The sequence below is a fragment of the Sander vitreus genome, unplaced genomic scaffold (assembly GCF_031162955.1).
Source record: "Sander vitreus isolate 19-12246 unplaced genomic scaffold, sanVit1 ctg154_0, whole genome shotgun sequence".
NCBI classification, from domain to species: Eukaryota; Metazoa; Chordata; class Actinopteri; order Perciformes; family Percidae; genus Sander; species Sander vitreus.
This window is the reverse complement of record NW_027595402.1, coordinates 560,760-587,500: the sequence shown is the minus strand read 5'-3', so window position 1 is coordinate 587,500 and position 26,741 is coordinate 560,760. Positions and strand designations below refer to the sequence as shown.

The window sequence follows — 26,741 nt, the reverse complement described above, 5'->3', positions numbered from 1 at the left end:
ACAACGTCTCGACAGTTTTTTAGGACACTTTTCAATTGTTACATTTGACTTTCTGCAGCAGAAACTCTTTCACAGTGGACTTTTTGTCCTGGTTTTCATTTCGTCTTTCTTCTCCTCTCAGGTGCGGTTGTGTTTTCTGAATGGGAATCACTACGACAGCGTGTACGCCATCGGCCACGTTAAGGACGCCGCTCTCTGCCAGTGTGAGTGTTTGACACCAAATAGAGCTGGGCAATGTATGGATGTTGTGATATGTGACTAGATATCGTCTTAGATTTTGGATATCGTAATATCATAATATGACATCAGTGTCCTTTCCTGGTTTTAAAGGCTGCATTACAGTAAAGTGATGTCATTTTCTGAACTCACCAGACTGTTGTAGCTGTTCTGTTATTTACCTTTACCCCACTTAGTCATTATATCCACATTACTGATGATTTGGTCAAAAATATGGTGATATTTGATTTTCTCCATATCGCCTAGCCCTACCTGTAATAATACACCATAATTTATTGATTTATATATATATATATATTTCTTCTTTTGAATCTGAAAAGAAACTGAAGCTGTCGGATTATTGTAACACTTCATGTAGTTGCTGCGTTTTGTCTTCGTGGGGCAGAATAATAACTCATTGCGTTTCCTTTTACAGCAAAATCACATACACACGAACAGAAAACACAAAAAATTACAGTAACAAAAACATGAACAGATCTTGTTATATGTTGGGCGCCTGGGTAGCTCTCCTGGTAGAACAGGTGCCCATATGCAGAGGCTCAGTCCTCCACGCAGCGGCTCAGGGTTCAAGTCCGACACACGGTCATTTTCTGCATTTTCCCCTCTCTCTCCCCCCTTTCCTGTCTACAGCTTCCCGGTCTATTAAAGGCTAAAATGCTCTCTTTTTGTCGTTCAGTTCAATTTTATTTATAGTATCAAATCATAACGAGTTATTTCAAGACACTTTACAGATAGAGTAGGTCTAGACCACACTCTATAATTTACAAAGACCCAACAATTCCAGTAATTCCCCGTAAACGTTGTCCTGTAAACATCCATTTCTCTCTGCATCGCTCCATCTGCCCTCTGATCCTATAGGACCATTGTTCAATATCTTATATAAGGGCAGAATGATTTCCTCCTGTCACTGACTGTGCGCGTCCTTCTCTGTCAGCCATCTTGTACGAGCTGCTGTACGACGGCGTGTTCGGAGTGGAGCGGGGCGCTCTGGGTATGTGCCAGCGGATCGGCCGGCCCAACGATTTCCTGAGCGACGACAACATGCACGCCTGCGCCAGCAGCGACGAGTCCGACGTGGACCCCAGCGAGCCGCTCTGGTAAGGAAAACATGTCAACTTTCTCATTCACTTCAGTGTTTCCTTTTAGGGTTTTTTTAGCAGTGGAGGCAGGTCTGTCCGAACAACCGCGCCCCGCGGTCAAATATTTTACGTATGAAACGGACCTTCGCTGCCATGCAAACAAATATATTTATTCACCTCTATTCACACACAATGAGGCATATGTTCAGTTGTGATTGAACTGTATTAGAGGGACTATAGGGCACTTAACATCTACAACAGGTCTACACTTAGTTACTACTTACTTCCCTACATGTAGTCTTGCATTAGATACACCACAGATGCATTCTCGGGTTGGGGGGGGGCTCTGCAGAATAGTCTCGGGAAGGAACATCTGGATTTGGTGCAACATCTGCACCCCGCAAAAGAAAACGCCACATACAATATTACATGAAGTTAACTGTTGACGCAATACAGTAACGTGAGCTATTTAAATCAGCTGATACATGGTTAAACCTCATTGGCTCTTACCAGTGTATCTCCGTGTGTACTTCGTCCACAGCAATCCCACCAATCGGTCCCAAAACGTCCCAGTTAGAGAGGAAATGACCTCAACATATTCTTTATATATCTTTACAATCATTCCCAGAAAGAACCAAGCAGGCCTGCCTTGTTGCACCATCCACAGTTCTCTTCAAAACGTGATATTTTTATGTGTTGAGTAAACTCTCCTCCTTCTTAAAGCTAAATAAAGTCTTTAAAAAGCCTCTCGGATCAGCTGGAAAAATGCATCGTCACAAAGCTGAAAGCAGGGACGCGGGACTTTTACCTGTGTGTGGTATTAGTACTTTTACTGCAGTAAAGGTTCTTCCTCCTGGAGAGAAACTATAACGCTACATGTACTCATGCTGTGTGTTTGATGACGCAGGGAGGAAATTGGAACGAGCACGGCGGCTCCGAGACACACAAGTTACCGGGTAAGACATTAAACAAACTCCTGAACACACACCCTCTTAACTCCCTTTGTTGTTGAACACCATATCTGTCTGTGTGTGTGTGTGTGTGTGTGTGTGTGTGTGTGTCTCTCTCTCTCTCTCTCTCTCTCTCTCTCTCTCTCTCTCTCTCTCTCTCTCTCTCTCTCTCAGGGCCGTGGCGGGCGTGGTCGTCTGCCTGATCGGGTGAGGCGTTCACTGAACCCGACTCTGTTCAGGAACATAGAGTACGACGTCTGGCATAAGAGCAAGAGAGGTGAGGCATGCTGACAAAGCGAAACGCACCGAATCTCCTTTTTTGAACCGTAAAGTTGTGCTGATTTGACAGCTTGATACATTTCAAGATTGCCTGAGAGAAACGTTGGTGTGTCAATAAAAGTTTGAATTAGAGTACTGTCCTAATTGCCTTTTTATATATTATTATTATTATTATCATCTACATAAAGGATCCCTTAGACGTTTCTATGAAAGCATCAAACACGCATGTTAGATGAAGGAGATGAGAGTATATCCAGTTGTTGCTCAGCACCTTTTTAAAGTGTATGTACGGCACGCAGGAGTTTTCTACCAGGAAGTCTTTGTAAACTAACGTTGGGATTGGGTTTATAAAATCAGTTTGTCTTTGTTACTTTCAGCCCAACAGAAGAGGGATTACTGTATCGCTGCTGGGATGCAGTTCACCGTAGGAAACCGCTGCCAGGTGTGTGACAAGTTCAGTGTCCTCAGTTAAATCCTGTTTTCATAAGGTGCGTTTTTACATTATTTGTGTGTGTATATGTGTCTGTCTGTCTGTCTGTCTGTCTGTCTGTCTGTAGGTTCGTCTTGAGGGACGCGCCTACAGCGCAACCATCAAGGAGGTTTCCCCCAACAACGGCCCAGTGACTGTTTACTTGGAGGAAATAGGAACTCGGAAGTAAGTCACACTAACAACACACACGTAGCCGTGTTCAGTGATGGAGGAAGTATTCAGATACATTACTTCAGAGCTACAAAGATTTATCGATTAGTTGTTAACTATTAAAATAATCGTCAACTATTTTGACTATTTGTGTCATTTGTTATGCAAAAAAATAGTTAAACTTCTGTGATGACAGCCTGTTAAATGTGAATATTGTTCTAGTCTCTTCTCTCCTCTGTGACAGTAAACTGAATATCTTTTGAGTTGTGGACAAAACGAGATATTTGAGGACGTCATCTTGGGCTTTTTGGGAAACACTGATCCACATTTTTCACCCTTTTATGTTCCCGTGTGCAGACAGGTCCCTCTGTGGAATCTGCGTCCTATCAGTGATGAGAGCAGCTGGAGTACCGTGGTCAACCGAGACAAGAGGCTCAGCAACGGACATGGAGGTGGTGGATACACACACACACACACACACACACACACACACAGTCACACACACACACACACATCGTGTCAACTGAAACACACATTCATAAACTCTTAAAGTAAACTGACTGATAATCCTTCTTTCCCCTCTCAGAGTGGGAGGAGAGGGGTAGAGGCAGAGGCAGGGGGAGGCACGTCCCAACATCCTCCTCCTCTGTTACCCAAGCGACGGCACCGGGCGCCACCGGTGGGCGCGTGCTGAAGCAGCAGTCGTGGCCCCCGCAGTCCGCCGTAGAGGAGCAGGGAGGAGCCAAGGCCAGCAGGTCGGTGTGTGTGTGTGGACAGTGTTTAATCTACGAGTTGTAGAGGCGACGGGGCGTTTGGGGGCAAAGCATGACATTAAAATCATCCCGCTGTTGTTATTCTACAAATTAAGGTCAGCGGGAGGGGTGAAACGATGCACTCACCGGAGCGACTTCTTAGCAACCTCCTTAAGCCGCCGAGAGGCTGAGTCCGGGAACAATCACCTGAATGACGCGCCGTTTGAATAATTCAGAGCCACTCCGTGATATACTTTCATGGATTTATTGTTCATTTGAAAGTCGGAAAGAACATTAAAGTGCCCATATTATGAAAAAATCTCTCTTTCTGGGATTTGGGGAGTTATTTTGTGTCTCTGGTGCTTCCACACGCATACAGACTTTGAAAAAAAAAAAACATCCATGCTGTTCTGAGTGAGATACGTGTTTCTGAATGTGTCCTGCCTTCAGTCTCCGGGTGAGCTGGTCAAAATCTGCACGGCTTCCTACGTCACTAGCTGAAGACGAGGTGGCTAACCATAGCATGCTAGCTCGTTCGGAATGGCAAAACACGGCTACAATACACACAAGTTCACCATAATCTACAAAATAACTACTTACATGTCCCTGTTCTGTTCCACGCAAAGTTGGAAGTGTTCCCTCGTTTAGAAGAAGTCTCCCAGCTAATCCTGTCTTGTACTACTGAAGTTGGAGAAACAAACAGCCAGCTAGCTCATGTAGTCCTTACCTAGCTACTGAGCATGTGGTCCTTACCTAGCTACTGAGCGTGTGGTCCTTACCTAGCTACTGAGCATGTAGTCCTTACCTAGCTACTGAGCATGTGGTCCTTACCTAGCTACTGAGCGTGTGGTCCTTACCTAGCTACTGAGCATGTGGTCCTTACCTAGCTACTGAGCGTGTGGTCCTTACCTAGCTACTGAGCATGTAGTCCTTACCTAGCTACTGAGCATGTAGTCCTTACCTAGCTACTGAGCATGTAGTCCTTACCTAGCTACTGAGCGTGTAGTCCTTACCTAGCTACTGAGCGTGTAGTCCTTACCTAGCTACTGAGCGTGTGGTCCTTACCTAGCTACTGAGCGTGTGGTCCTTACCTAGCTACTGAGCATGTAGTCCTTACCTAGCTACTGAGCGTGTGGTCCTTACCTAGCTACTGAGCATGTAGTCCTACTGAGCATGTGGTCCTTACCTAGCTACTGAGCATGTAGTCCTACTGAGCGTGTAGTCCTTACCTAGCTACTGAGCATGTAGTCCTTACCTAGCTACTGAGCGTGTGGTCCTTACCTAGCTACTGAGCATGTGGTCCTTACCTAGCTACTGAGCATGTAGTCCTACTGAGCGTGTAGTCCTTACCTAGCTACTGAGCATGTAGTCCTTACCTAGCTACTGAGTGTGTGGTCCTTACCTAGCTACTGAGCGTGTGGTCCTTACCTAGCTACTGAGCATGTAGTCCTTACCTAGCTACTGAGCATGTGCGACTGCCAGCAAAGACGTTACAGCAGTGAGAGGTCTCACGGACGCACAGTGAGTAGAGGCGAGGCGAGCAGGTACCATGTAATGGAAAAACGCCATCAGTCTCTTGCCGTTCCCAGCATTTGTCTGACAATTTGAGCGTCGGCCCAACAACAGAAGTTCCCAAATCTGGTTGTTTCTCCAGTTATAAATATGCATTGGCGTCTTTGTGAAACAAGGACATTGTAATGGGAATTATGTCTAAAAATAAGGCATCAGGCTTGGCAAATCTGACTCCAAGGATCAATCTGAGACGAAGAGTTCAGTTAAGCAAAATGTAGCATTTAAGTTAAAACACAGCTGTGGGTTCACAAAAACAGAGTCTAAGTTTCCCTAGCGACAGACATGTAGTCGGAGCTCGGTCCACCAAGTTCTCTGTACTGTCAGTCACTAAAACAATGAATGTAAAATCAAAGACCTAAATCACATAGGTAGATAAGGTGGATAAGACTTTACTGTCCACCTTGGTGGAAATGTGTCTTTGGCTTCTCCAAAATATTAAAACACAACCATGACATTGGATGTTGTTAGAGAAATTTTGATTTACCTACTTTATCTCTTATTATTAAACTGTTTGCATAGAATAATATTATACTGAATACTCTAAACAAGATAACATGGGAGCCATTGCTTGTCCTTGTCTAAGCACGGTGTGTTCCTGAGGGCATACATGCCCTCCCAGGCCAGATAGGGGAGACGTCATCGACTCTGACAAGATAACAATTGACGACATCAACTCTGTATCATGATTTATTGCATTTACACTTGATATTATAAAAAGCAGCTGTAGAGAGCTTTTCGTTAGGTCATTGTCCGTACTATTCTGTAGTGCGGAAACTGCCTCCTTGTTGGGCTCTCTAAGTAAAATGAGCTTTAATATAACTTCAGTGACCCTGTCTATTATCAGATGTTATCAAACATTGAACATACATCACACTAATACTACACACCATTAAACAAAAAAACAACAATTGTGCAATGGGCAGAAACAGCAGGCGGAGAGGAGGTAGGATACAGCCTACAAGAGAACAGTACCGATGCGATACCAGTCTGTCATATACTTTGTTTTAACAGCTGTATACTACTATCCCTGTATGGATGTGATATGATGTATAACAGCTGTATACTACTATCCCTTTATGGATGTGATATGATGTATAACAGCTGTATACTACTATCCCTGTATGGATGATATGATGTATAACAGCTGTATACTACTATCCCTGTATGGATGTGATATGATGTATAACAGCTGTATACTACTATCCCTTTATGGATGTGATATGATGTATAACAGCTGTATACTACTATCCCTGTATGGATGATATGATGTATAACAGCTGTATACTACTATCCCTGTATGGATGATATGATGTATAACAGCTGTATACTACTATCCCTGTATGGATGATATGATGGATAACAGCCGTATACTACTATCCCTGTATGGATGATATGATGTATAACAGCTGTATACTACTATCCCTGTATGGATGATATGATGTATAACAGCTGTATACTACTATCCCTGTATAGATGATATGGTGTATAACAGCTGTATACTACTATCCCTGTATGGATGATATGATGTATAACAGCTGTATACTACTATCCCTGTATGGATGATATGATGTATAACAGCTGTATACTACTATCCCTGTATGGATGTGATATGATGTATAACAGCTGTATACTACTATCCCTTTATGGATGTGATATGATGTATAACAGCTGTATACTACTATCCCTGTATGGATGATATGATGTATAACAGCTGTATACTACTATCCCTGTATGGATGATATGATGTATAACAGCTGTATACTACTATCCCTGTATGGATGATATGATGTATAACAGCTGTATACTACTATCCCTGTATGGATGATATGATGTATAACAGCTGTATACTACTATCCCTGTATGAATGTGATATGATTTCTATCTTTTGTTGTCAGTCTGGCTCAGGTTAAACTCTTTGTGAAACATGAACAAACAATGAACGCCCCAGAACTTTTTTGTATTATCCAGTTTGACAGTCAGTTATAACGGAAAAAGAACATAAATAAACTACTTTAACGTATTTTTTCTTTAGGGCTTTATTACGTGGTATCGGATCGGTGCATAAACTCCAGTACTTCCCGATACCAGCGTTTTAAGCAGTATCGGAACATCTCTAGCCTCTACGGCAGTGGTTCTCAAACTTTTTCAATAATGTAGTCCTTTTGAATTGTTTCTTTAAGCCATGTACCCCCTGACCAGCGCTTATCATTTTTGGTAGAAAAAAAAGTCTATATAAAGAGGAACAGTACAGTGCTGTCAGCGATAGATTTACTAAACAACAGACTTGTATCTGGAAAAACATGTGAAAAGGAGACAAAAACTGTAAAAAGACAAAACCTTGGAAAAATGGTAGAAGGAAGTAAGGCAAGAATAGGTCAAAAATAGTGTCAAAAACTTAAAAAACAGAGACGTAACATCGAAAAATGCGAGAAACTTGTAAAAAATAGAAGGAAGGAAGGCAAGAATGGGTCCAAAGAAGGTGACGCAAATGTCACATTTTTGGTAGGAAAAGTCTACATAAAGAGGAACAATGTTCTGGACAACAGCCTTTTATTAAATGTCTCCCGTTCCCCCTGCAGTCCTCCAAAGTACCCTTAGGGGTACACGTACCCCCATTTGAGAAACACTGCTCTACAGCATGGGGAACAGAGGACCTGTTATAAATATTCCGGCTGGCCCTCGGGAATGAATACTGAAATGAATGACCTTTCTCCTTCTCCACCTTCGGATGTTTGTTTTCTTCCGGTTTTTGCGTCCGCGGCACGATATCAAAACGCCCACTCGCTCCATTCTCTCTCTCACTCACACACACACACACACACACACACAGAGGGGCATCACACACACACACACACACAGACAGAGACACACAGACAGAGACACACACACACACACACGGCCTCAGCCAGACATTACACAGACTTTGTCCTTGAGCTGATGGGGTAAAGTCCACCTGATGTGCAGTCCAACTCATTAAAACATTTGCGTTCTCACATACAGCTCCGCTGGGTAATGTCGAGGTACGTTCAGGGTTGCAGCGCATGACGTGTGAAAGGGATTCTTCATCTCATAATTTATCTTCTTTACTCAGTTCTATTTAAACATGATTTGATGATTTTATAAAGCAGCTTAACATATTCCTGCTGTGTTTTCCTTTTTTATAGGACGTCTGTGAGCTCGATAGAATCTGCTTTCGGTGTGACGGAGGAGGCACGTTTGGCCAAAGAGGAGGAGGAGAGGAACGTGGCGTTGGTGGAGATCCAGCTCAGAGATGAACGCAGCTTCCCCGCCCTCGGGGTGAGTTGAAAGGCACCGATAACGTGGCTGTAAAATGCTTTTTACTAGGGCTGTCAATCGATTAAAAAATGTAATCTAATTAATTACATACTCTGTGATTAATTAATCGAAATTAATCGCATACATAATTAACGGTGCCTGAACCGATACTTTTTAATAAAGTAAAAAAAGAAAAGAAAAAGGGTACTAAACAACAGTTGGTGACATTAAAGAACGGCTTGTTTATTGCTAAGGCCATATGGTCAACATTAAATGATTTAATAATAATGTATAACAATAACTTATTTCACTAGTAAACTGCTGTTGAACGACAAAAACAACCACCAGATAGGAAAAGGACATTTACAATAACTTCAAATGCACCACGAGACTGTAGTTTACCAGTTTCATTGAACGCACCGTCTGTGTCATTTCTCCGACGGCAGCTGCAGATTGTTACATCCCGGTGTTGAATCCTCTACAGTAAAACACAGTCACACTTTACACCGTTTAGCATTAGCTGTCAGCATTTTAACTGTGTTTAATCCAGCTACTAGCTAGCGGTAGGCTAACGTTAGCTGCTGTTGAGTATAGTGTTAACTAGCTAGCGGTAGGCTAACGTTAGCTGCTGTTGAGTATAGTGTTAACTAGCTAGCGGTAGGCTAACGTTAGCTGCTGTTGAGTATAGTGTTAACTAGCTAGCGGTAGGCTAACGTTAGCTGCTGTTGAGTATAGTGTTAACTAGCGTCACATGCAGCGGGGTTTGTGTTTCCTGTAACGTCTGTTTCAGAGCAGCAGAGAGAAGAGCAGATATATCAGTGGCACCAGATTTTCGTCTGTATGAAACGTCAATATGGAATATTAATCTGCGTTAATTTTTTTAACGCGTTATTTTTTTCTCAGATTAATTAATCGAAATTAACGCGTTATTTTGACAGCCCTAGTCTGCATACGTGATGAGACGACAAAGATGCCGGTAAATTTCTGAGGACCTAAAGCAGGGGTGTCAAACTCAGCCCATCCAGGGCCAGACGTGTATAGGTCATTGAAAAAGTCAAATATCTTTGACTCTATTATTGCATGTCTCATATAGTCTTCTCACTCACAGTTTGGTCGACATGAAGCCCTGAAAAAGTCAGCAAAAGAGTTCCAAAGCCGTCCTAGAATTTAGCAAATCAAGCAAAACAATGATTACATTTTCTAAGCAGGCGACCACGCAGCTGACTCACAACAAGCTCTTTCACAGCCGGAATATGAAGACTCTCTGCTTCTGCTTCTGGGGGGATTTCTGAGTCTCAAAGTCTGCTTTGAGTGTCGTGTAATTGCAGGTTGAAAAACGGTTTCCCATCTTTTTGGTTTGGCTCATGGGTCATATCATAGTGGGGGGTCTGGCTGTCCTCCCCCAGGGTTATTCTGAGCGTCAGACTCCATTCGAAAAACTTTTATTCACCAATTTACGGTGGAAATACCTTTTTTATTTAGCCTATGTGAAGAAGAAAAACACAGATGACAATTCAGTATCCAGTCCTTCCAGAGAGGAGTTTTTTTTGTGATTGTTTTGGGCTAAACTCCTTAATTATGCGTCACGTTTTCTTAAAAAATGTGATGGAATATGCGAGATATTGATACAGTTTTATGCGATGAGATTGCGGGAACTTGCAAAAACTGTGGTGTCATCGTGGCTTCATCGCGGGGTTTGCAGCTTTTCGATGACGTTCACGTCGCGTAATTACGTCTCTTCATAACGTTCCCATGGCAACAGGGGAAACGGCTGCTCTTGTGTGACGTAAACGCAACATTTGTCAACTTTCTGCTAAGATATACGGGACTTTTTTTGCAACGAAAATGCGGGGATTATGAAATCATGCAAGCCCCGCATATTTTGCGCGGAAAACGCCAATTTATACGGTGAAAGTGCGTCATATTTGAAGAAATGCCCCCCTAAATATGTGGACTTTGGCTGATTATGCAATCGCATAATCACGTTTTTCTGGAGGGACTGAAAAATATATCAAATATAATGGAAAGTATGTTGTTAGTGTCATTGATCATCTTTAAGTGGGTATATGGAAATCCCGGAGCTTCCTCAGTGGGTGTACTCAGTATACCTGCGTATCACGTAGACTACACCACTGAGTTTGACACGTGACCGAAAGGAAGACATTCGTCATTTGCTTACGAAAACACATGATTTGTATTCCTGTTATTCTTTTGATTATCGGTGTGTGAACAGCTGTCGTTTGTCTCAGTGATTTGGGATGTTTTGCCCTTTTTTTAATAACTGTAAATGTGTTGATTTGTTTGACTCCTCAGATGCAGAGTGATGGAGGGAGGAGGAAGGGAGCAGACAAGAAAAGGCTCCAGAGAAACAAGACGGTACGTTTGTTCTTTGCGTCTTTTTATTTGTTAGAAACAAACGTGATAATTGGGGTCCTCAATGTTCAGCTACTCGGATATTCGGTCGGTCGGTAGGTTTTCAATTTTGGGATTCCAATATTCGTTTTGTTTTTCCTTCAATACTGTAATGAAGTTGAGACGGATTCGACTTTTGGAGAAACGCAACCACGACTTCTGGCTCACGTTAGCAGTTGTTGTTTACGCTATCCGCCATTTTCCCAGTCAAAAATAGCCGATCTGTGAATGCGAATGAACGGACTCCATAGGAGGAAATGTCATCTTATATGAGGCTCCTTTTTCAACTACAAGGTCAGTATTGTGTTTCACTAACGAAAAAACAATGAATAATCCGTGCATTTATATGGAACTAAGCTTTAGGAGCTTTCCATCTTTACTCTCCTCCCTCGACTATTTCTGACTGGCTCGATAGACGGAGACCGGAAGAACAACAGCTAACGTGAGTTAAAACCTTTTTTAGTAAACTCTGTGAACACAACCAATGTTGTCAATGCTTCCGTTAAGGTGTAGAGCCCCTGGTGATACTTGGAGCAAAGTCTCATGTTGTGTCGAGCCTTCTTAGTGGTTTAGCCTTCTAAAAATAGCTATTTTGAGGCTAGCATCAAAGTGCCGTTAGCGCTCCCATTCAAAAGGCCATTTGACCCAAAAACGAAATTACGGTAAATCTTAAAAGTGACGCTTTCGTCCTAAATATGCTTTTAAACGATAGTTTGACTCGGGTACATTCACAACAAGACCCTAGGTTGCATTTTGACGCGAGTTACGCTTCAACAAGAAAACTCCACAGGGGAACTCTTATATTTTTCTTCTGTGCTTTTTATAGAAGAGTCCAGTCGAAGACGTCAGAGCACCATCTCCCTCTGCTGGCGAAAGACCTAAATCCTCCACTCCGCCCCCACTTGCATCATCCTCTGCTGCTGCTGCTGCACCTTCTACAAATACTACACCACCCAGCAAACCCGCCCTTCCTGCTGCCAAACCTCCCGCAGCTCAGTCTGCAAAACCCGACTCCAACACTCCTCCTTGGCTGAGCTCGATCAAGGCTTCGACGACGCCCAACCTAAACATGGCCGCCACGGCTGCTTCCGCGGCGTCTAGCTCCACCTCCAGCCTCCCTGTCACCCGTGCTGCCCCGAAAACAAACGCACCCTCTGATGCTTTAACGCAGCTCTCTCTTCCTGCTGCTCCGAGCACCAAACCTCCCGTAACGGGCAGGGCTGTGCCTCCCTCCATCCCGTCCTCTGCCACTGTGTTCTCCTTCCTCACCCCTGCTCTCCCTTCTGCTTCCTCACCCCCAACTCCCCACGCTCCGTCCTCATCTTCTCTTTCCTCTCCTCCTCCTCCGGAATCGTCCGCCTCACCACCTCCTCATTTCTCTTCATCTTCTTCTTCAGCACTTCCTCCCACTTTCATCGCTCCCATTGCCCCCTCTCCCTCCGCCGCCACGGCACACGGCTTCCTCACTCCCTCCTCGCTCCCCCGTTCCTCCCCGCCCGTCTCCTCTCTCCCCCACTCCCCCAGTCCTCCCCCCTCCTCCTCCTCCTCGTCTTCTCTTACCCATCATGCTGCTCAAGTTCACGCGGCTCCACCAGCTTCAGCACAGAGTAAGTCGTCTGTTCGATCACACTTCACACACCTGTTTCTGTCGGGGTTCATTTGTACAACTGAGTGTAACACCAAGAATGTCCCACAGGAGAGGTCGTACAAACTAGTTTCCAGCGTACTTAAAGGATAACTGTTATTGTTCCAACCTGGACCTTATTTTCCCATGTTTGTTTTAGTAGCCAAGTTTCCATCCACATCCACAAACTCATGCGAATAAAACTGGTGAAAGTGTGTTTTCATCCAACGGCTTTAAAGCCAATAAACAGCTGTGCGTAATGACGTCACGTGCTGTTTTGCAGTCCAATTGATTTTAAGGTTTTTCCGTTCATTTTCGCACTGAATCGCACAACGTTCAAGCTAACATTAGCGAACAAAGACTAAATGGATCGCACCATCTACCAACAAATGATCAATATCACACCAGTTGTAATAGTGCTAATGTGCCAGCTGATAGCGACATGTCATGCTATAATAAGTATATAAGCTATAATAAGCTTATATATATATATATATATATATATATAACGACACTATCAACACATTGCTATGATGATGCAGATGCACGTAAATGCCCGACGACAGCGGAGGCGGCCTGTGGTGTGGGAACGACAGCGTTTTATTTTGCTCGTAAATTACATTCAAAAAGTCTCTCGTCTCCTCGTTGGTCCTCTTTCATCTGTCTTCGTTGACCCCCGCCATGTGTGCAAACGGAGCGGAAATACTGTGCGGAAATGAACTACAACTTCTTCGTTTTGTGGCGGGTTGCAACCATAAAATGACCTAAAACTTAATCGCAATTCATTATTTATTCGGCAAATAACGTTTCCATCAGCGTTTATCGCATAAGCCGTATATATCGATCACGATACAATCCGATGACACCAAACGGATTTCCTTTTGAGTCAATATTTATGAAATTCAATCGACATTTTTCATTTGATATCACTTGATTCGGATAAAAACGTGTGGATGGAAACATAGCTAGTGACTAATGTGAACAATCTTTAAACCTACATTGTGTAATGTTTTGAGTTGATTCTTAGCAAAAACCCCTTTTGTTCTTTCACTAATGTGTCTCATTCATGTGTAATTACTTCCACCAACTAATCAAAGTATTCTCGTAAGCGTAGAATCTGCCATTCAGGATCATTCAGCGCCATGTAGCGCCTCCATCTTTATAATACATTAACCAAAGAGAGACATACCTCCATCTTTATAATACATTAACCAAAGAAGGACATACCTCCATCTTTATAATACATTAACCAAAGAGAGACATACCTCCATCTTTATAATAAATTAACCAAAGAGAGACATACCTCCATCTTTATAATACATTAGCTAAAGAGAGACATACCTCCATCTTTATAATACATTAGCTAAAGAGAGACCTACCTCCATCTTTATAATACATTAACCAAAGAGAGACATACCTCCATCTTTATAATACATTAACCAAAGAGAGACATACCTCCATCTCTATAATACATTAACCAAAGAGACCTACCTCCATCTTTATAATACATTAGCTAAAGAGAGACGTACCTCCATCTTTATAATACATTAACCAAAGAGAGACCTACCTCCATCTTTATGATACATTAACCAAAGAGAGACATACCTCCATCTTTATAATACATTAGCCAAAGAGAGACCTACCTCCATCTCTATAATACATTAACCAAAGAGACCTACCTCCATCTCTATAATACATTAGCCAAAGAGAGACCTACCTCCATCTCTATAATACATTAACCAAAGAGAGACCTACCTCCATCTCTATAATACATTAGCCAAAGAGAGACCTACCTCTGCATTTCGCCCTCTTCCACTCAGTGGCTCCGTGATGAATGCCAGGCGGAGATTACTCGCCAGGGAAGCGAAAAAGAGAATTAAAACGACAACGCGACGGGCAAAGCAACAAGACCAAAGTAAATATTGGAGTGGCTAGAACAGCTAGAACAAGAGATTTTTTAATGTCCGAAACCTTGGTATGAAACCAATAGTACGCAAATTGCAGACTATTACCGGTCAAATATTACGGTATGTCATTCTGGACCGTGCGCTGGCATAAATATCCCACAATGCAAAACGGTAGTAACAACAACGATCACAATGGACAGAAATTTGTCAACCGTCAATAACGCTCTTAATTTTCATTTCTACATTATTTGAACGACTTGTCTGTCCAGTTATTCAGCATCATCTGGCGATGCCGCTAGTGTGGAGGTGGCCAGGGGTTACCATGGTTATGCGTCTCCAAACGGCAAGGAGGCTCTCAGGATGTTACGTTAAAAAATGATAGCGTAGTGCGTCAGAGATCCACACTACTGTTTATTTACACAAAAGTATGTTGAATGATAATCTCTCTCTCTGTGTGTGTGTCTCTCTGTCTGTGTCTCTCTCTCTGTCTCTCTCTGTCTCTCTCTCTCTCTCTCTCTCTGTGTCTGTCTGTCTGTGTCTCTCTCTCTGTCTCTCTCTGTCTCTCTCTCTCTCTCTCTCTCTGTGTCTGTCTCTCTCTCTCTCTCTCTCTCTGTGTCTGTCTGTCTCTCGCTCTCTCGCTCTCTCTCTCTCTCTGTCTCTCTCTCTCTCTCTCTCTCTCTCTCTCTCTCTCTCTCTCTCTCTCTCTCTCTCTGTGTCTCTCTCTCTCTCTCTCTCTCTCTCTGTCTCTCTCTCTCTCGCTCTCTCTCTCTCTCTGTCTCTCTCTCTCTCTCTCTCTCTCTCTCTCTCTCTCTCTCTCTCTGTCTCCGTCTCCCCAGTTTCTTTGCCAAATCCTGGAGCCACTCTGACTGCATCTCAGGCCTCCCTGTCGCAGATTCACCCTCGCGTGTCTCTGCCCCAAAACCAGAGCCCTGTCTCTGTGTCCCAGACCCAGACCCAGCCTTCTCTGCCGCAGAACACCCAGACCCTGACGCCCCCGATGCAGAACGAGGCCCACTCCACTCAACAGCTCCAGCACCAGCCTCAGTCCCACTCTGAAGTAGCCTCTCTGCCACAGACCCAGCCATCTGTCGTCCCGCCCTCCCTCCCTCAGGCCTCTGTCTCCCACCCCCAGTCCCAGTACCCCTCACTGTCTCAGTCCCAGTACCCCTCACAGTCCCAGTACCCCTCACAGTCCCAGTACCCCTCCCAGGCCGAGGTGGCCAAGGCCCAGTCCTCTCACCCTGCTCCAGCAGCTTCCTACCCCCTCTCCTCCTCAGTTCCTGTCCCGGCCTCTCTGCAGCCACCTGTCGCCCATCCTCACCTCCACGCCCAGACACCTCAGCCTCCTCACCCCTCCCAAGTGCCACATCCCTCCCTCTCTCTCTCCACCTCCCATCCCTCTCTCTATCCCCACTCCTCCGCCGGTCAGAATCAAACCGAGGCCCCTCTCCCTCCGGCTCAGCCTCACCCCGAGTCTCCGGCTCACCCTCCTCCTCCTCACCCCGCTCATCACCCCCAGCTGCAGTCTGCGCCTCCCCCTCACCACCCGTCCATCCCCGGAGCTGTTCCTCTGCAGCAGCTGTCCCAGCTCTACCAGGATCCTCTGTACCCCGGATTCCCCCAGGGGGAGAAGGGCGAATTGGCTCCAACTCCGGCCCTGTCCTCCAGCAAATCAGGGGAGGACCTGCCGCTAGGTAAGCTGGACAAAATCAGTTGTTGTAAATAAATTGTTTAGGGGTGAGCCCCGAATAGTCGATGCTTCGATAGAAAGAGCCTGATTCGACTGCCGGTCTCAACGGTCGGACACAGTCCAGACCAAAGACTCTGGGCAAGATGAGTGTAAACTTTCTGAAACCTGCCAGTTTATAACCAACGAGACGACTTAAATACTTTTTTTTGTAGCTGCATATCATTTGTTGCGTATAAATGAATGAATGTGGATAACATTACGGATAGAGCTGCCTTTCTAGTGATGAAACGGCGAAAAAACGTTTTTATTTCTCTGATTCACTTTGTTTTAACGACGCTCGCTCTCTTCAGTCGCTCTCTAGCTCGCCCTCTCTAGCTCGCCCTCTCTAGCTCGCTCTCTTCAGTCGCTCTCTAGCTCGCTCTCTTCAGTCGCTCTCTAGCTCGCTCTCTAGCTCGCTCTCTTCAGTCGCTCTCTAGCTCGCTCTCTTCAGTCGCTCTCTAGCTCGCTCTCTAGCTCGCTCTCTTCAGTCGCTCTCTAGCTCGCTCTCTTCAGTCGCTCTCTAGCTCGCCCTCTTCAGTCGCTCTCTAGCTCGCTCTCTTCAGTCGCTCTCTAGCTCACTCCATCACATCAGTCATAGGCGCCGATACCAGACTGCCAGTATGGCTACATTCATTTCAAATGAAACATTGCAGTTGGTGCTAAGTGGAGTCTGTCATAGTGTGATTGGTTATGTCGGTGGCATTGATTCTTAATCAGTCCCTCCCAGGATTTCGCAATGTCGCGATCGTGCCAATTCACACGACCAATTTGACCAATCACCGCAAATTTGGTGTGACTCGCAAATTTGACCAATAAACCTGAAGTTTCCCGCGACTTCAACCAATCACAGCAGTCCCACGTGCCGTCAGTATGTGACTCTGAGAGCCAATGACCAAGCAGGAGTGAGAAAGGGTTGATAATTTCCTTGTTTGTGATATGAAGACGAGACTTGTGCGTGACTCGAACATCTCACATTTACCAACAAAACGTACAGCGAAAGTCCTGCCAACCTGTAGACATTTTAACATCAATGTAGACAATGTAACGATTTAAAAGTCGCTGAAGTTGCTGCCGTTTCCATCCTGGCTGTCGGCTCTCTGCAGCGGGCAGGGCTGCTGCTCAGTTCCCCCGTGAATGACGCTGCGTACACACACACACACACACACACACACACACACACACACACACACAAGCACACACACGGTGGATGCAGGAAAAAAAAGATGAGACGACACGATGACCTAAATTGAGGACAGCTGCGCTTGTTATTGTAAGTTAATGATACGTTAAAGTCAGTACTTTATCAAACCGTATGAATGTGTGTCCCAGGCCAGGATAGGAAAATAACGAACAATGTAAAGATCAACAAGCCACTGACACACATGTCTTTTTTAAAGACGTGCGCCCGTGAGCACCAACGGAGGAAAACATAAATCGGCGCCTATGATTACATCCCTCGCGGACCCTCGTTGGGCCGGTCCGGGCCGGTTCTGACCGCTGCAACTCTTCCTGCAACGATCCTGAATCAGTTTTGTCTCGTCGCAAATCTTTGAAGCTTTTAATAAATCTTTTTCTGTAGATTATTCGACAATCGGTCCGCGATAGGCAAGAATTGACCGTTCTGATTAGGGTTGGTTGGACAGTATAAAATATATATATATATATATATATATATATATATATATATATATATATATATATATATATATATATATATATATATATATATAAATAAGACAACAGGACACCAGTTTTCTTTCTCTTCTCTGATTCGTTCCGTTTAGTTGTCTCTATTTCTTCACTTACACTGTCACTCTGTCCAAATATGGACACACGTCACGTGGTACGCTCCATAAGGTTGGTCACGTAGTGGACCCGTGCGCTGACGTGCACTAACACGTGAAAGTAGCACGGTCACTGGCCAATGAAACATGATCATTACAGCGTTTCAAGCTACACAGCCAACGGACGGGACGCAGCGCTCCACAAAATAAACTAAATATTGCATACTTATCGCGACCCTTTCGATATAATACTGTTAACGTGATATGGGGATAATGTTATTGAGTCGGGGGACACCCTTACAGTTTAGTTCTTACTTACTATACAAAAACATTTTGTGTTGCTTTAAAGAAAACCCAAAACATACAGGATGAACAACATGAACAAATCCTTCGGCTAGATAAGAGACTCACTTAGACAAAAATGGCGAGATGAAATAATATCCCCCATAAGCAATTGTTTTATTATAATAAATCTGATGAGGATTATGTCGATTACTTGTTTTGTGTATATGAAATGTCCGTCACAGTTGCCCAGAAGCTGAGATGCTTGATTTTGTCTTTCTCTGCAGATCTCAACATCTTGAAGTTTTTCTTCAACTTGGGTGTCAAGGTAAGACAAAGAACTGCACCGTCACTCAGGAGTCCACAAACACGTCAAGCAGTGTTTCCTCTAGAGTTTAGAGGGGGGGGGTGAATTGGACGTCCGTGTACGGGCTTATCTGCTAATGTAAGCTGCCGACCGTTACCTTGAAGCCATCCAGCAAATAGACGGTACCGTACGGTGATTTAACGTCACCGCTCATTTTACACACAGTTTAACAACAAAACTAAACACTGAGTGAACATTACTAGCTACATTTTTCATATTGGTTTTGAGCGGTATGCACCCCCACTAACCTGGAAAACGGTCAGTCAGTAACGTTACTACAGCGCGTCGGAGGAATACACACAGACTCCTGCAGCGGCGAGTCAGAGGCCGTCACAGCAGCGTTGGCTAACGTTAGCTTCTCGTCTCATCTGGGGTCTGATAAACAGTACATTCATCAACTTCAGTGTCCACAATGCTGTTTTCCAATAAACTGTAGCCGTCATATTTCACGGGCGTGAGTGCGGATTTCATGTCGCGGCTTTTAGTCGCTGTTTATCACTTATTGAGTGAAGTAGTACTCGCCCTGTTGTTTGGTTGCCATAACTTCGCGAGTCACTGTTCCAGTTGCTCTGCTCACCCTAGGGGGGGAGAGAGCTCGCTCTCTCTCTGTCTCTCTGTCTCTGTCTGTCTCTCTCTCTCTCTCCCCCTCCCTCTCTCTCTCTCCCCCTCCCTCTCTGTCTCTCTCTCTCTGTCTCTCTCTGTCTGTCTCTCTCTCTGTCTCTGTCTCTCTCTGTCTGTCTCTGTCTCTCTCTCTCTCGTCTCTGTCTGTCTCTGTCTCTCTCTCTCTGTCTCTCTGTCTCTGTCTGTCTCTCTCCCCCTCCCTCTCTCTCTCTCTCTCTCTCTCTCTCTCTCTCCCCCTCCCTCCCTCTCTCTCTCTCTCCCTGTCTCGCTCTCACTCTCTCGCCCTCTCCCTCCCTCCCTGTCTCTTTCTCTCTCTCTCTCTCTCACTCACTCTCTCGCCCCTCTTTCATGTCTTCTGTTGTCCTATAAATAAAGGCCTAAAATGCCCCCCAAAACATTCTTAAAAACTAAAACTAAACGTTGCTCTTATCAGACTGTTTCCTGGCACTGAAGTGTGTACACACGGAGGGATACGTGGATACTTCTTCCCCAAGTGTTCACAAGTTATTATTTAATGTATTGTCCTGTTACTGATTTGTTTTGTTTTATTTCTTGTCTGCTGTTCTGCTGTTTACATATTCAAAATAAAATCAATCAATCAAAAACAATCAAAAGACCGGTAACTGGTCTTAACTGGTTGTGTGGCAACTGGTCCAGTTCGTGTTTTGACATTCATCCCTGCTTCTGCTCTTCTCTCCAGGCTTACTCCATGCCCATGTTCCCCCCCTACATGTACCTCCTCCCCCTGCAGCAGGCCCACACCTTACACCCCAAGCTCCCCTCCCGCTCCCCGTCCCCTCCCCCCCAGTACCCTCCCTCCAGGCACCAGGACGAGTACCCCCAGTACCCTCCGACTTCCGCATCAATGCCTCCCCAGTACGAGCACCAGGCCCTGCCCGCTGAGCCCCCACATCCCACTGACCCCTCCTTTAATCAGGCCGGGTACCCTGTGAATCAGCCTCCACCTCACAGGATGTCCTGGCAACAGCACCAGATGCCCCCTCCCAGAAACCCAAACTACTCGGTTGGATATCATAGCCAAAGTCCATCATATCTGGCTTCCCCACCCTTGTCTCAGGGCTACCACCCGAGTCAAGCCCAGGGGCACCTGTACCCCCAGTACCAACCCTCCTCAATGGGATTTCAGTCTTCGCCGAACCCCGAAGAGCTCCAGGTGAGCCAGCAGGGGGCGCTGGAGCAGCGCCAGCCTACCAATGGAGACGCGATGCATGGCCAAGGGCCAGGTAGAGGCCCTGGTCCTCTGGAGAGTCCTGCTGCTGCTAAGATGGCTAATGCTAACAACAACAGAACGGGGATGGCGCCTGGTTTCGGTACGTAGACAGTTTTTATCAATCAATCAAGTCATGTAATTTTTTGGGGTAAATTATTTACTGATGGCAGAAAGGGTTTCTGGGTAATGAAGGCCTTAAATTCCAAGCTGAGAGCCACGTACAATATTTCTCATTGAAACTTTTAATATGAGGTTTTTTCTTTCCCATCAGCCCTCAAGAACGATCAGGGAGACAGTTCGACCAAAATGGTGCTGCTGGTGGACCCCCCACTCAACAACACACCAATAGTACGACACACACGCAGACACAGAGACACACACACACACGCAGACACAGAGACACACACACACACACACGCAGACACAGAGACACACACGCAGACACAGAGACACACACACGCAGACAGAGACACACACGCAGACACAGAGACACACACACACACACACACACACGCAGACACAGAGACACACACGCAGACACAGAGACACACACACGTACAGATGCACACACACGTACACACACACACACACCCGGTGTACTCATGTTACTAGGGTACAACTACTTCAATAGTCATTTGTTGTTGTTGATGTCAATAATTAGCTGTTAACTCAGTGGTTAGAACTGCTGCTTCACAGCAAGAGTTGCAGAGTTCAATTTGGCTTCAAAGTTCCACCCTGGCAGCTGTAGTTTTGTTGTAGTAAATCAAGTCTCTCTCCTCTCAGATGAAACTGGTTTCAAACACCGACGTTTCGGATGTCCCCATGACAACCATGAAGCCCGGCAGCACCCCTGCCTCGCCGACACCTTATGACCTCCTCTCCAAGACGGCCGTCCTCGGTGATAACAACCCCTGCCGCAGTTACCGGGGTCATCGAAAACCACTCAATCACGCCAACCCGTACATCCCGGAGGGTTTCCTGGCGACCGTTGCCATGGCGGAGTCTCTGTCTGTGGGCTGCAGCACGGAGGACGACTGGGAGGAGTCGTCGGGGTTCAGACCGCCGACCTTTAACCCCAGAGGGTCAAGGAAGGGCTACAGAGGGGGAGGAGGGAGAGGGAGGGGAGGCCATGATTCAGGGAGGGGGGCGCACAGGAGGAGACATGGAGGAGAGGCGGGGGCGGGGCTAAGCTATGTCCAGTTTAACTCCTCCCACAGGGGGCGGGGCCGAGCTCCCAGCCAATGAGACGAGAGGACACTGGAAGGGGATTTATTTTATTTTTTTGTCTTTTCTCCCTACTGAGTTAGATGAGAAGATATGTATCAGTCGTATGTCTGGATGCTAAATATGAAGCTACAGCTAGCAGCCGCTTAGCTTAGCTTAGCATGAAGGCTTGAAATGGGAGGAAACGGCTAGCTCGGCTCTGTTGAAAAGTAAATAAAGTAACTTATTCTTTCTACCTTTTGGACAGAGGTCTAACGTCTCCTGGCTATAGCTTCACATTGGCTGTACGTGGACTTGGTCTTCTCATCCAACAGTTTTCTTTAATAGGAAGTCAAATTTCAGACTCTTTAGCATCCTTTGCAGCAGCAGCTGAGTGTTTAGCGTGTCCATACAGCTTTAGAAATGTTATGCACATTTCAGCAAAAAGAAGCATCAACCAGGTTAATTGAGCACTTTTAAGCATCTGTTAGAGAACGGCTTTAAGAGGTAGTGCTGCTTTAAAACGACCGTAACGTGTATGGGAGTCTGGTTTAGAAGAGTCAAACAAATAGGATCTGTGTGGACTGTTTGTTCAGATTTCTTTTAATTGTCCGTGTGTCGTCGTTGCTCCTTATGTGTATTTGTCTTGTTTTTCTTCTGTGCTGGGTGTATTTTTCTTTCTCTCGTCACGTTTGATCAACTCAAAACTCTAGAGATTCAGTGCCTTACGTTTGCTACTTTACTGTCTTATTTCTTTTTCTTTTTGAGAAACACTGCTGTACAGAACTGAAGGTGTTGGTGTTTTTCTATGCGATTGAATAAATAAAACATTGGTTCAGATGGTCTCTCGGTTTGTATTATTATCACGTTTTATTCACGGAGCTAAGCATCCAGTTTTATTTTTTCAACATACTATACTATGACTTTTTTCCTCTTTTTTTTCGACATACTTTTTTCCACTTTTTTCGACATACCATACTATGACTTTTTTTCCACTTTTTTTCGATATTTCCACTTTTTTCGACATACTATGACTTTTTTCGACATACCATACTATGACTTTTTTCACTTTTTTCGACATACTATACTATGACTTTTTTCCACTTTTTCGACATACTATACTATGGGTATCAGTAGCTGACGCCAGGAAAAAATTAAAAAAGTCATAGTATAGTATGTCGAAAGTGTAGTATGCCGAAAAAAGTGGATAAAAAGTCATAGTATGTTGAAAAAAGTAATAGTATAGTATGTCGAAAAAAGTCGTAGTTTAATCAACCCCATTTAACACTTGTGGGATCAGCTTGGGCGTGCTGTTCGTGCCAGAGTGACCAACACAACCACGTTGGCTGACTTGTGACAAATGCTGGCTGAAGAATGAGAATCCATCCCACAGCAGTGGGTGACCAGGCAGGTGACCAGCATGAGGAGGAGGTGACCAGGCAGGTGACCAGGCAGGTGACCAGCATGAGGAGGAGGTGACCAGGCAGGTGACCAGCATGAGGAGGGGGTGACCAGCATGAGGAGGAGGTGACCAGCATGAGGAGGAGGTGACCAGGCAGGTGACCAGCATGAGGAGGAGGTGACCAGCATGAGGAGGAGGTGCCAGGCTGGTGACCAGCATGAGGAGGGGGTGACCAGGCTGGTGACCAGCATGAGGAGGGAGGGTGACCAGGCTGGTGACCAGCATGAGGAGGAGGTGACCAGCATGAGGAGGAGGTGCCAGGCTGTTGTGGCTGCTTATGGTTCTTCCACACGCTACTGAGGCTCCTGTTTGTGAAATGAATAAATTGTTCAATTGCCAATATGTCTTTTTTCTTCAAACTTCAATCATCCAATCCACCAAACGAGTCACGAGTCTAGTATAGTATGTCGCAAAAAGTCGAAAAAAGTCATAGTATAGTATGTCGAAAGTATGTCGAAGAAAGTCATAGTATAGTATGTCGAAAGTATGTCGAAAAAAGTCATAGTATAGCATGTCGAAAAAAGTGTAATGGAAATTTTGGTAACGAGGATTTGTTCAATAAAGATCTTGAGTCAATAAATTGTCTTTGCTGTATTTTTATTCTTGTGCACAAGAAGAGTTAGTTTACAGTGTGTCAGAGTCTGCAAAAGTCCGTCTGTGAGGCAGTACCACAGAACTTTATACAAAAGACACACACTTTGAAAATGAACAGCTTCATTACATCACTACCTTGACCATATAAGCAGTTTTTTAATAGGCTAGCAGTTACACATTATGAGTTTCTTTCTCAGCCCTCCGAAGGCCTAGAGAGATCCTCCCTTCAGGCGTTTCGTCTGGTCACGGACTGTTGGCCAATTTAAACTGATAACTGTAGTTCAATAGTTCAAGTCACACAAGTGTATTTCATAAACAAATGACAAAAGGAATATGATAATTAATTTTACCCTTACAAAAGTCATAGTATAGTATGTTGAAAAAAGTCATAGTATATTATGTATATTATATACTATGACTTTTTTTCCACTTTTTTCGACATACTATACTATGACTTTTTTTCGACATACTATACTATGACTTTTTTCCACTTTTTCGACATACCATACTATGACTTTTTTTCGACATACTATACTATGACTCTATTGAATATAATATACCACAAGGGATTCTGAATTAATGTGTTTTGAATGGGTGATATTAGTCTGGCTTAACTCAGCTTCGCCAGCAGAGGGCGCGCTAAGCTTTACACTTGACTGGGTATCAGTAGCTGACGCCAGGAAAAAATTAAAAAAGTCATAGTATAGTATGTCGAAAAAAGTCATAGTATAGTATGTCGAAAAAAGTAAGTGTAGTATGCCGAAAAAAGTGGATAAAAAGTCATAGTATAGTATGTCAAAAAAAGTAATAGTATAGTATGTCGAAAAAAAGTCATAGTATAGTATGTCGAAAAAAAAGTAATAGTATAGTATGTCGAAAAAAGTAATAGTATAGTATGTCGAAAAAAGTAATAGTATAGTATGTCGAAAAAAAGTCATAGTATAGCTTGTCAAAAAAAGTAATAGTATAGTATGTCAAAAAAGTCATAGTATAGTATGTCAAAAAAGTAATAGTATAGTATGTCGAAAAAAGTCATAGTATAGTATGTCGAAAAAAGTGGAAAAAAAAGTCATAGTATAGTATGTCGAAAAAAGTCATAGTATAGTATGTCGAAAAAAGTGGGTAAAAAGTCATAGTATGTCAAAAAAAGTCATAGTATGTCGAAAAAAGTCATAGTATAGTATGTCGAAAAAAAGTCATAGTATAGTATGTCAAAAAAAAGTCATAGTATAGTATGTCGAAAAAAAGTAATAGTATGTCAAAAAAAGTAAGTGTAGCATGCCGAAAAAAAGTGGGTAAAAAGTCATAGTATGTCGAAAAAAAGTCATAGTATAGTATGTCGAAAAAAGTGGAAAAAAAAGTATAGTATAGTATGTCGAAAAAAGTCATAGTATAGTATGTCGAAAAAAGTCATAGTATAGTATGTCGAAAAAAGTAAGTGTAGTATGCCGAAAAAAGTGGATTAAAAAGTCACAGTATAGTATGTCAAAAAAAGTCATAGTATAGTATGTCAAAAAAAGTGGAAAAAAAAGTCATAGTATAGTATGTCGAAAAAAAGTCATAGTATAGTATGTCGAAAAAAGTAATAGTATAGTATGTCGATATAAGTCTCAAAAAAGTAATAGTATAGTATGTGGAAAAAAAAGTAATAGTATAGTATGTCGAAAAAAAGTGGATAAAAAGTGATAGTATGTCTAAAAAAGTAATAGTATAGTATGTCGAAAAAAAGTGGGAAAAAGTAATAGTATAGTATGTCGAAAAAAAGTCATAGTATAGTATGTCGAAAAAAGTCATAGTATAGTATGTCGAAAAAAGTGGAAAAAAAAGTCACAGTATAGTATGTCAAAAAAAGTCATAGTATAGTATGTCGAAAAAAGTCATAGTATAGTATGTCGAAAAAAGTCATAGTATAGTATGTCGAAAAACGTCACAGTATAGTACGTCGAAAGTATGTCGAAAAACATAGTATAGTACGTCGAAAGTATGTCGAAAAACATAGTATAGTATGTCGAAAGTATGTCGAAAAAAGTGGGAAAAAAGTCATAGTATAGTATGTCGAAAGTATGTTGAAAGTATGTCGAAAAAAGTCATAGTATAATCGAAAAAAGTCACAGTATAGTATGTTGAAAAAAGTCCTAGTATAGTCGAAAAAAAGTTTTATATAGTATGTTGAAAAACGTGGGAAAGTCCCCGTTAGGAAGGGACAGAGCTCTTCCTGTGAAGACTAACGCTGTATCTCATGTACCTTAAATTGCGTCCTCCCTTTGCGTCTCTCCCATGCTTCCTTGGTGGGAGGGACTAAGACGCGAGGAAATCATGGGAGGAGAGAGGCAACAGTGTGTTTTAGAGGGATGAGTCGTCCTTTCCTCTGAAGCGTCATGTGAATACGTCAGCTGTTGAGTTAGCAACGGCTTTCAGCTGCACGGCTTTCGGGAAGGCTGCTCTCGTGTTTCCGCAGCGATAGCTCCTTGATGCTCGGGGTACTCGGGGTACAAATAAGAACTTAGAGGAGACATCCAATTAGGCATAATAGGATTAGTAGTACTAGTACAGATACTATTAGACATAATAGGATGAGTAGTACGAGTACAGATACTATTTGACATAATAGGATTAGTAGTATGAGTACAGATACTATTAGACATAATAGGATGAGTAGTACGAGTACAGATACTATTAGACATAATAGGAGTACAGATACTATTAGACATAATAGGATGAGTAGTACGAATACAGATAC

General features: G+C 43.7%; 1 protein-coding gene across 1 annotated transcript in view; it reads left to right on the top strand.

Moving 5' to 3' along the window:
- Positions 1-22,790, top strand: part of otud4 (OTU deubiquitinase 4) — a 30,332-nt gene extending 7,542 nt beyond the window's left edge. Inside the window, exons 6-21 of the mRNA XM_078244209.1 lie at positions 122-203; positions 1,172-1,334; positions 2,224-2,272; positions 2,441-2,543; positions 2,923-2,987; positions 3,103-3,200; positions 3,543-3,637; positions 3,772-3,940; positions 8,674-8,806; positions 11,099-11,161; positions 12,024-12,804; positions 15,565-16,422; positions 18,811-18,851; positions 20,212-20,842; positions 21,014-21,090; positions 21,526-22,790. Of these exons, the coding sequence (XP_078100335.1) occupies positions 122-203; positions 1,172-1,334; positions 2,224-2,272; positions 2,441-2,543; positions 2,923-2,987; positions 3,103-3,200; positions 3,543-3,637; positions 3,772-3,940; positions 8,674-8,806; positions 11,099-11,161; positions 12,024-12,804; positions 15,565-16,422; positions 18,811-18,851; positions 20,212-20,842; positions 21,014-21,090; positions 21,526-21,987 (3,870 nt within the window). The 3' untranslated portion in view covers positions 21,988-22,790. The remainder of the gene's footprint in view (positions 1-121; positions 204-1,171; positions 1,335-2,223; positions 2,273-2,440; positions 2,544-2,922; positions 2,988-3,102; positions 3,201-3,542; positions 3,638-3,771; positions 3,941-8,673; positions 8,807-11,098; positions 11,162-12,023; positions 12,805-15,564; positions 16,423-18,810; positions 18,852-20,211; positions 20,843-21,013; positions 21,091-21,525) is intronic.
- The last annotated feature ends 3,951 nt before the right edge of the window (positions 22,791-26,741 follow it).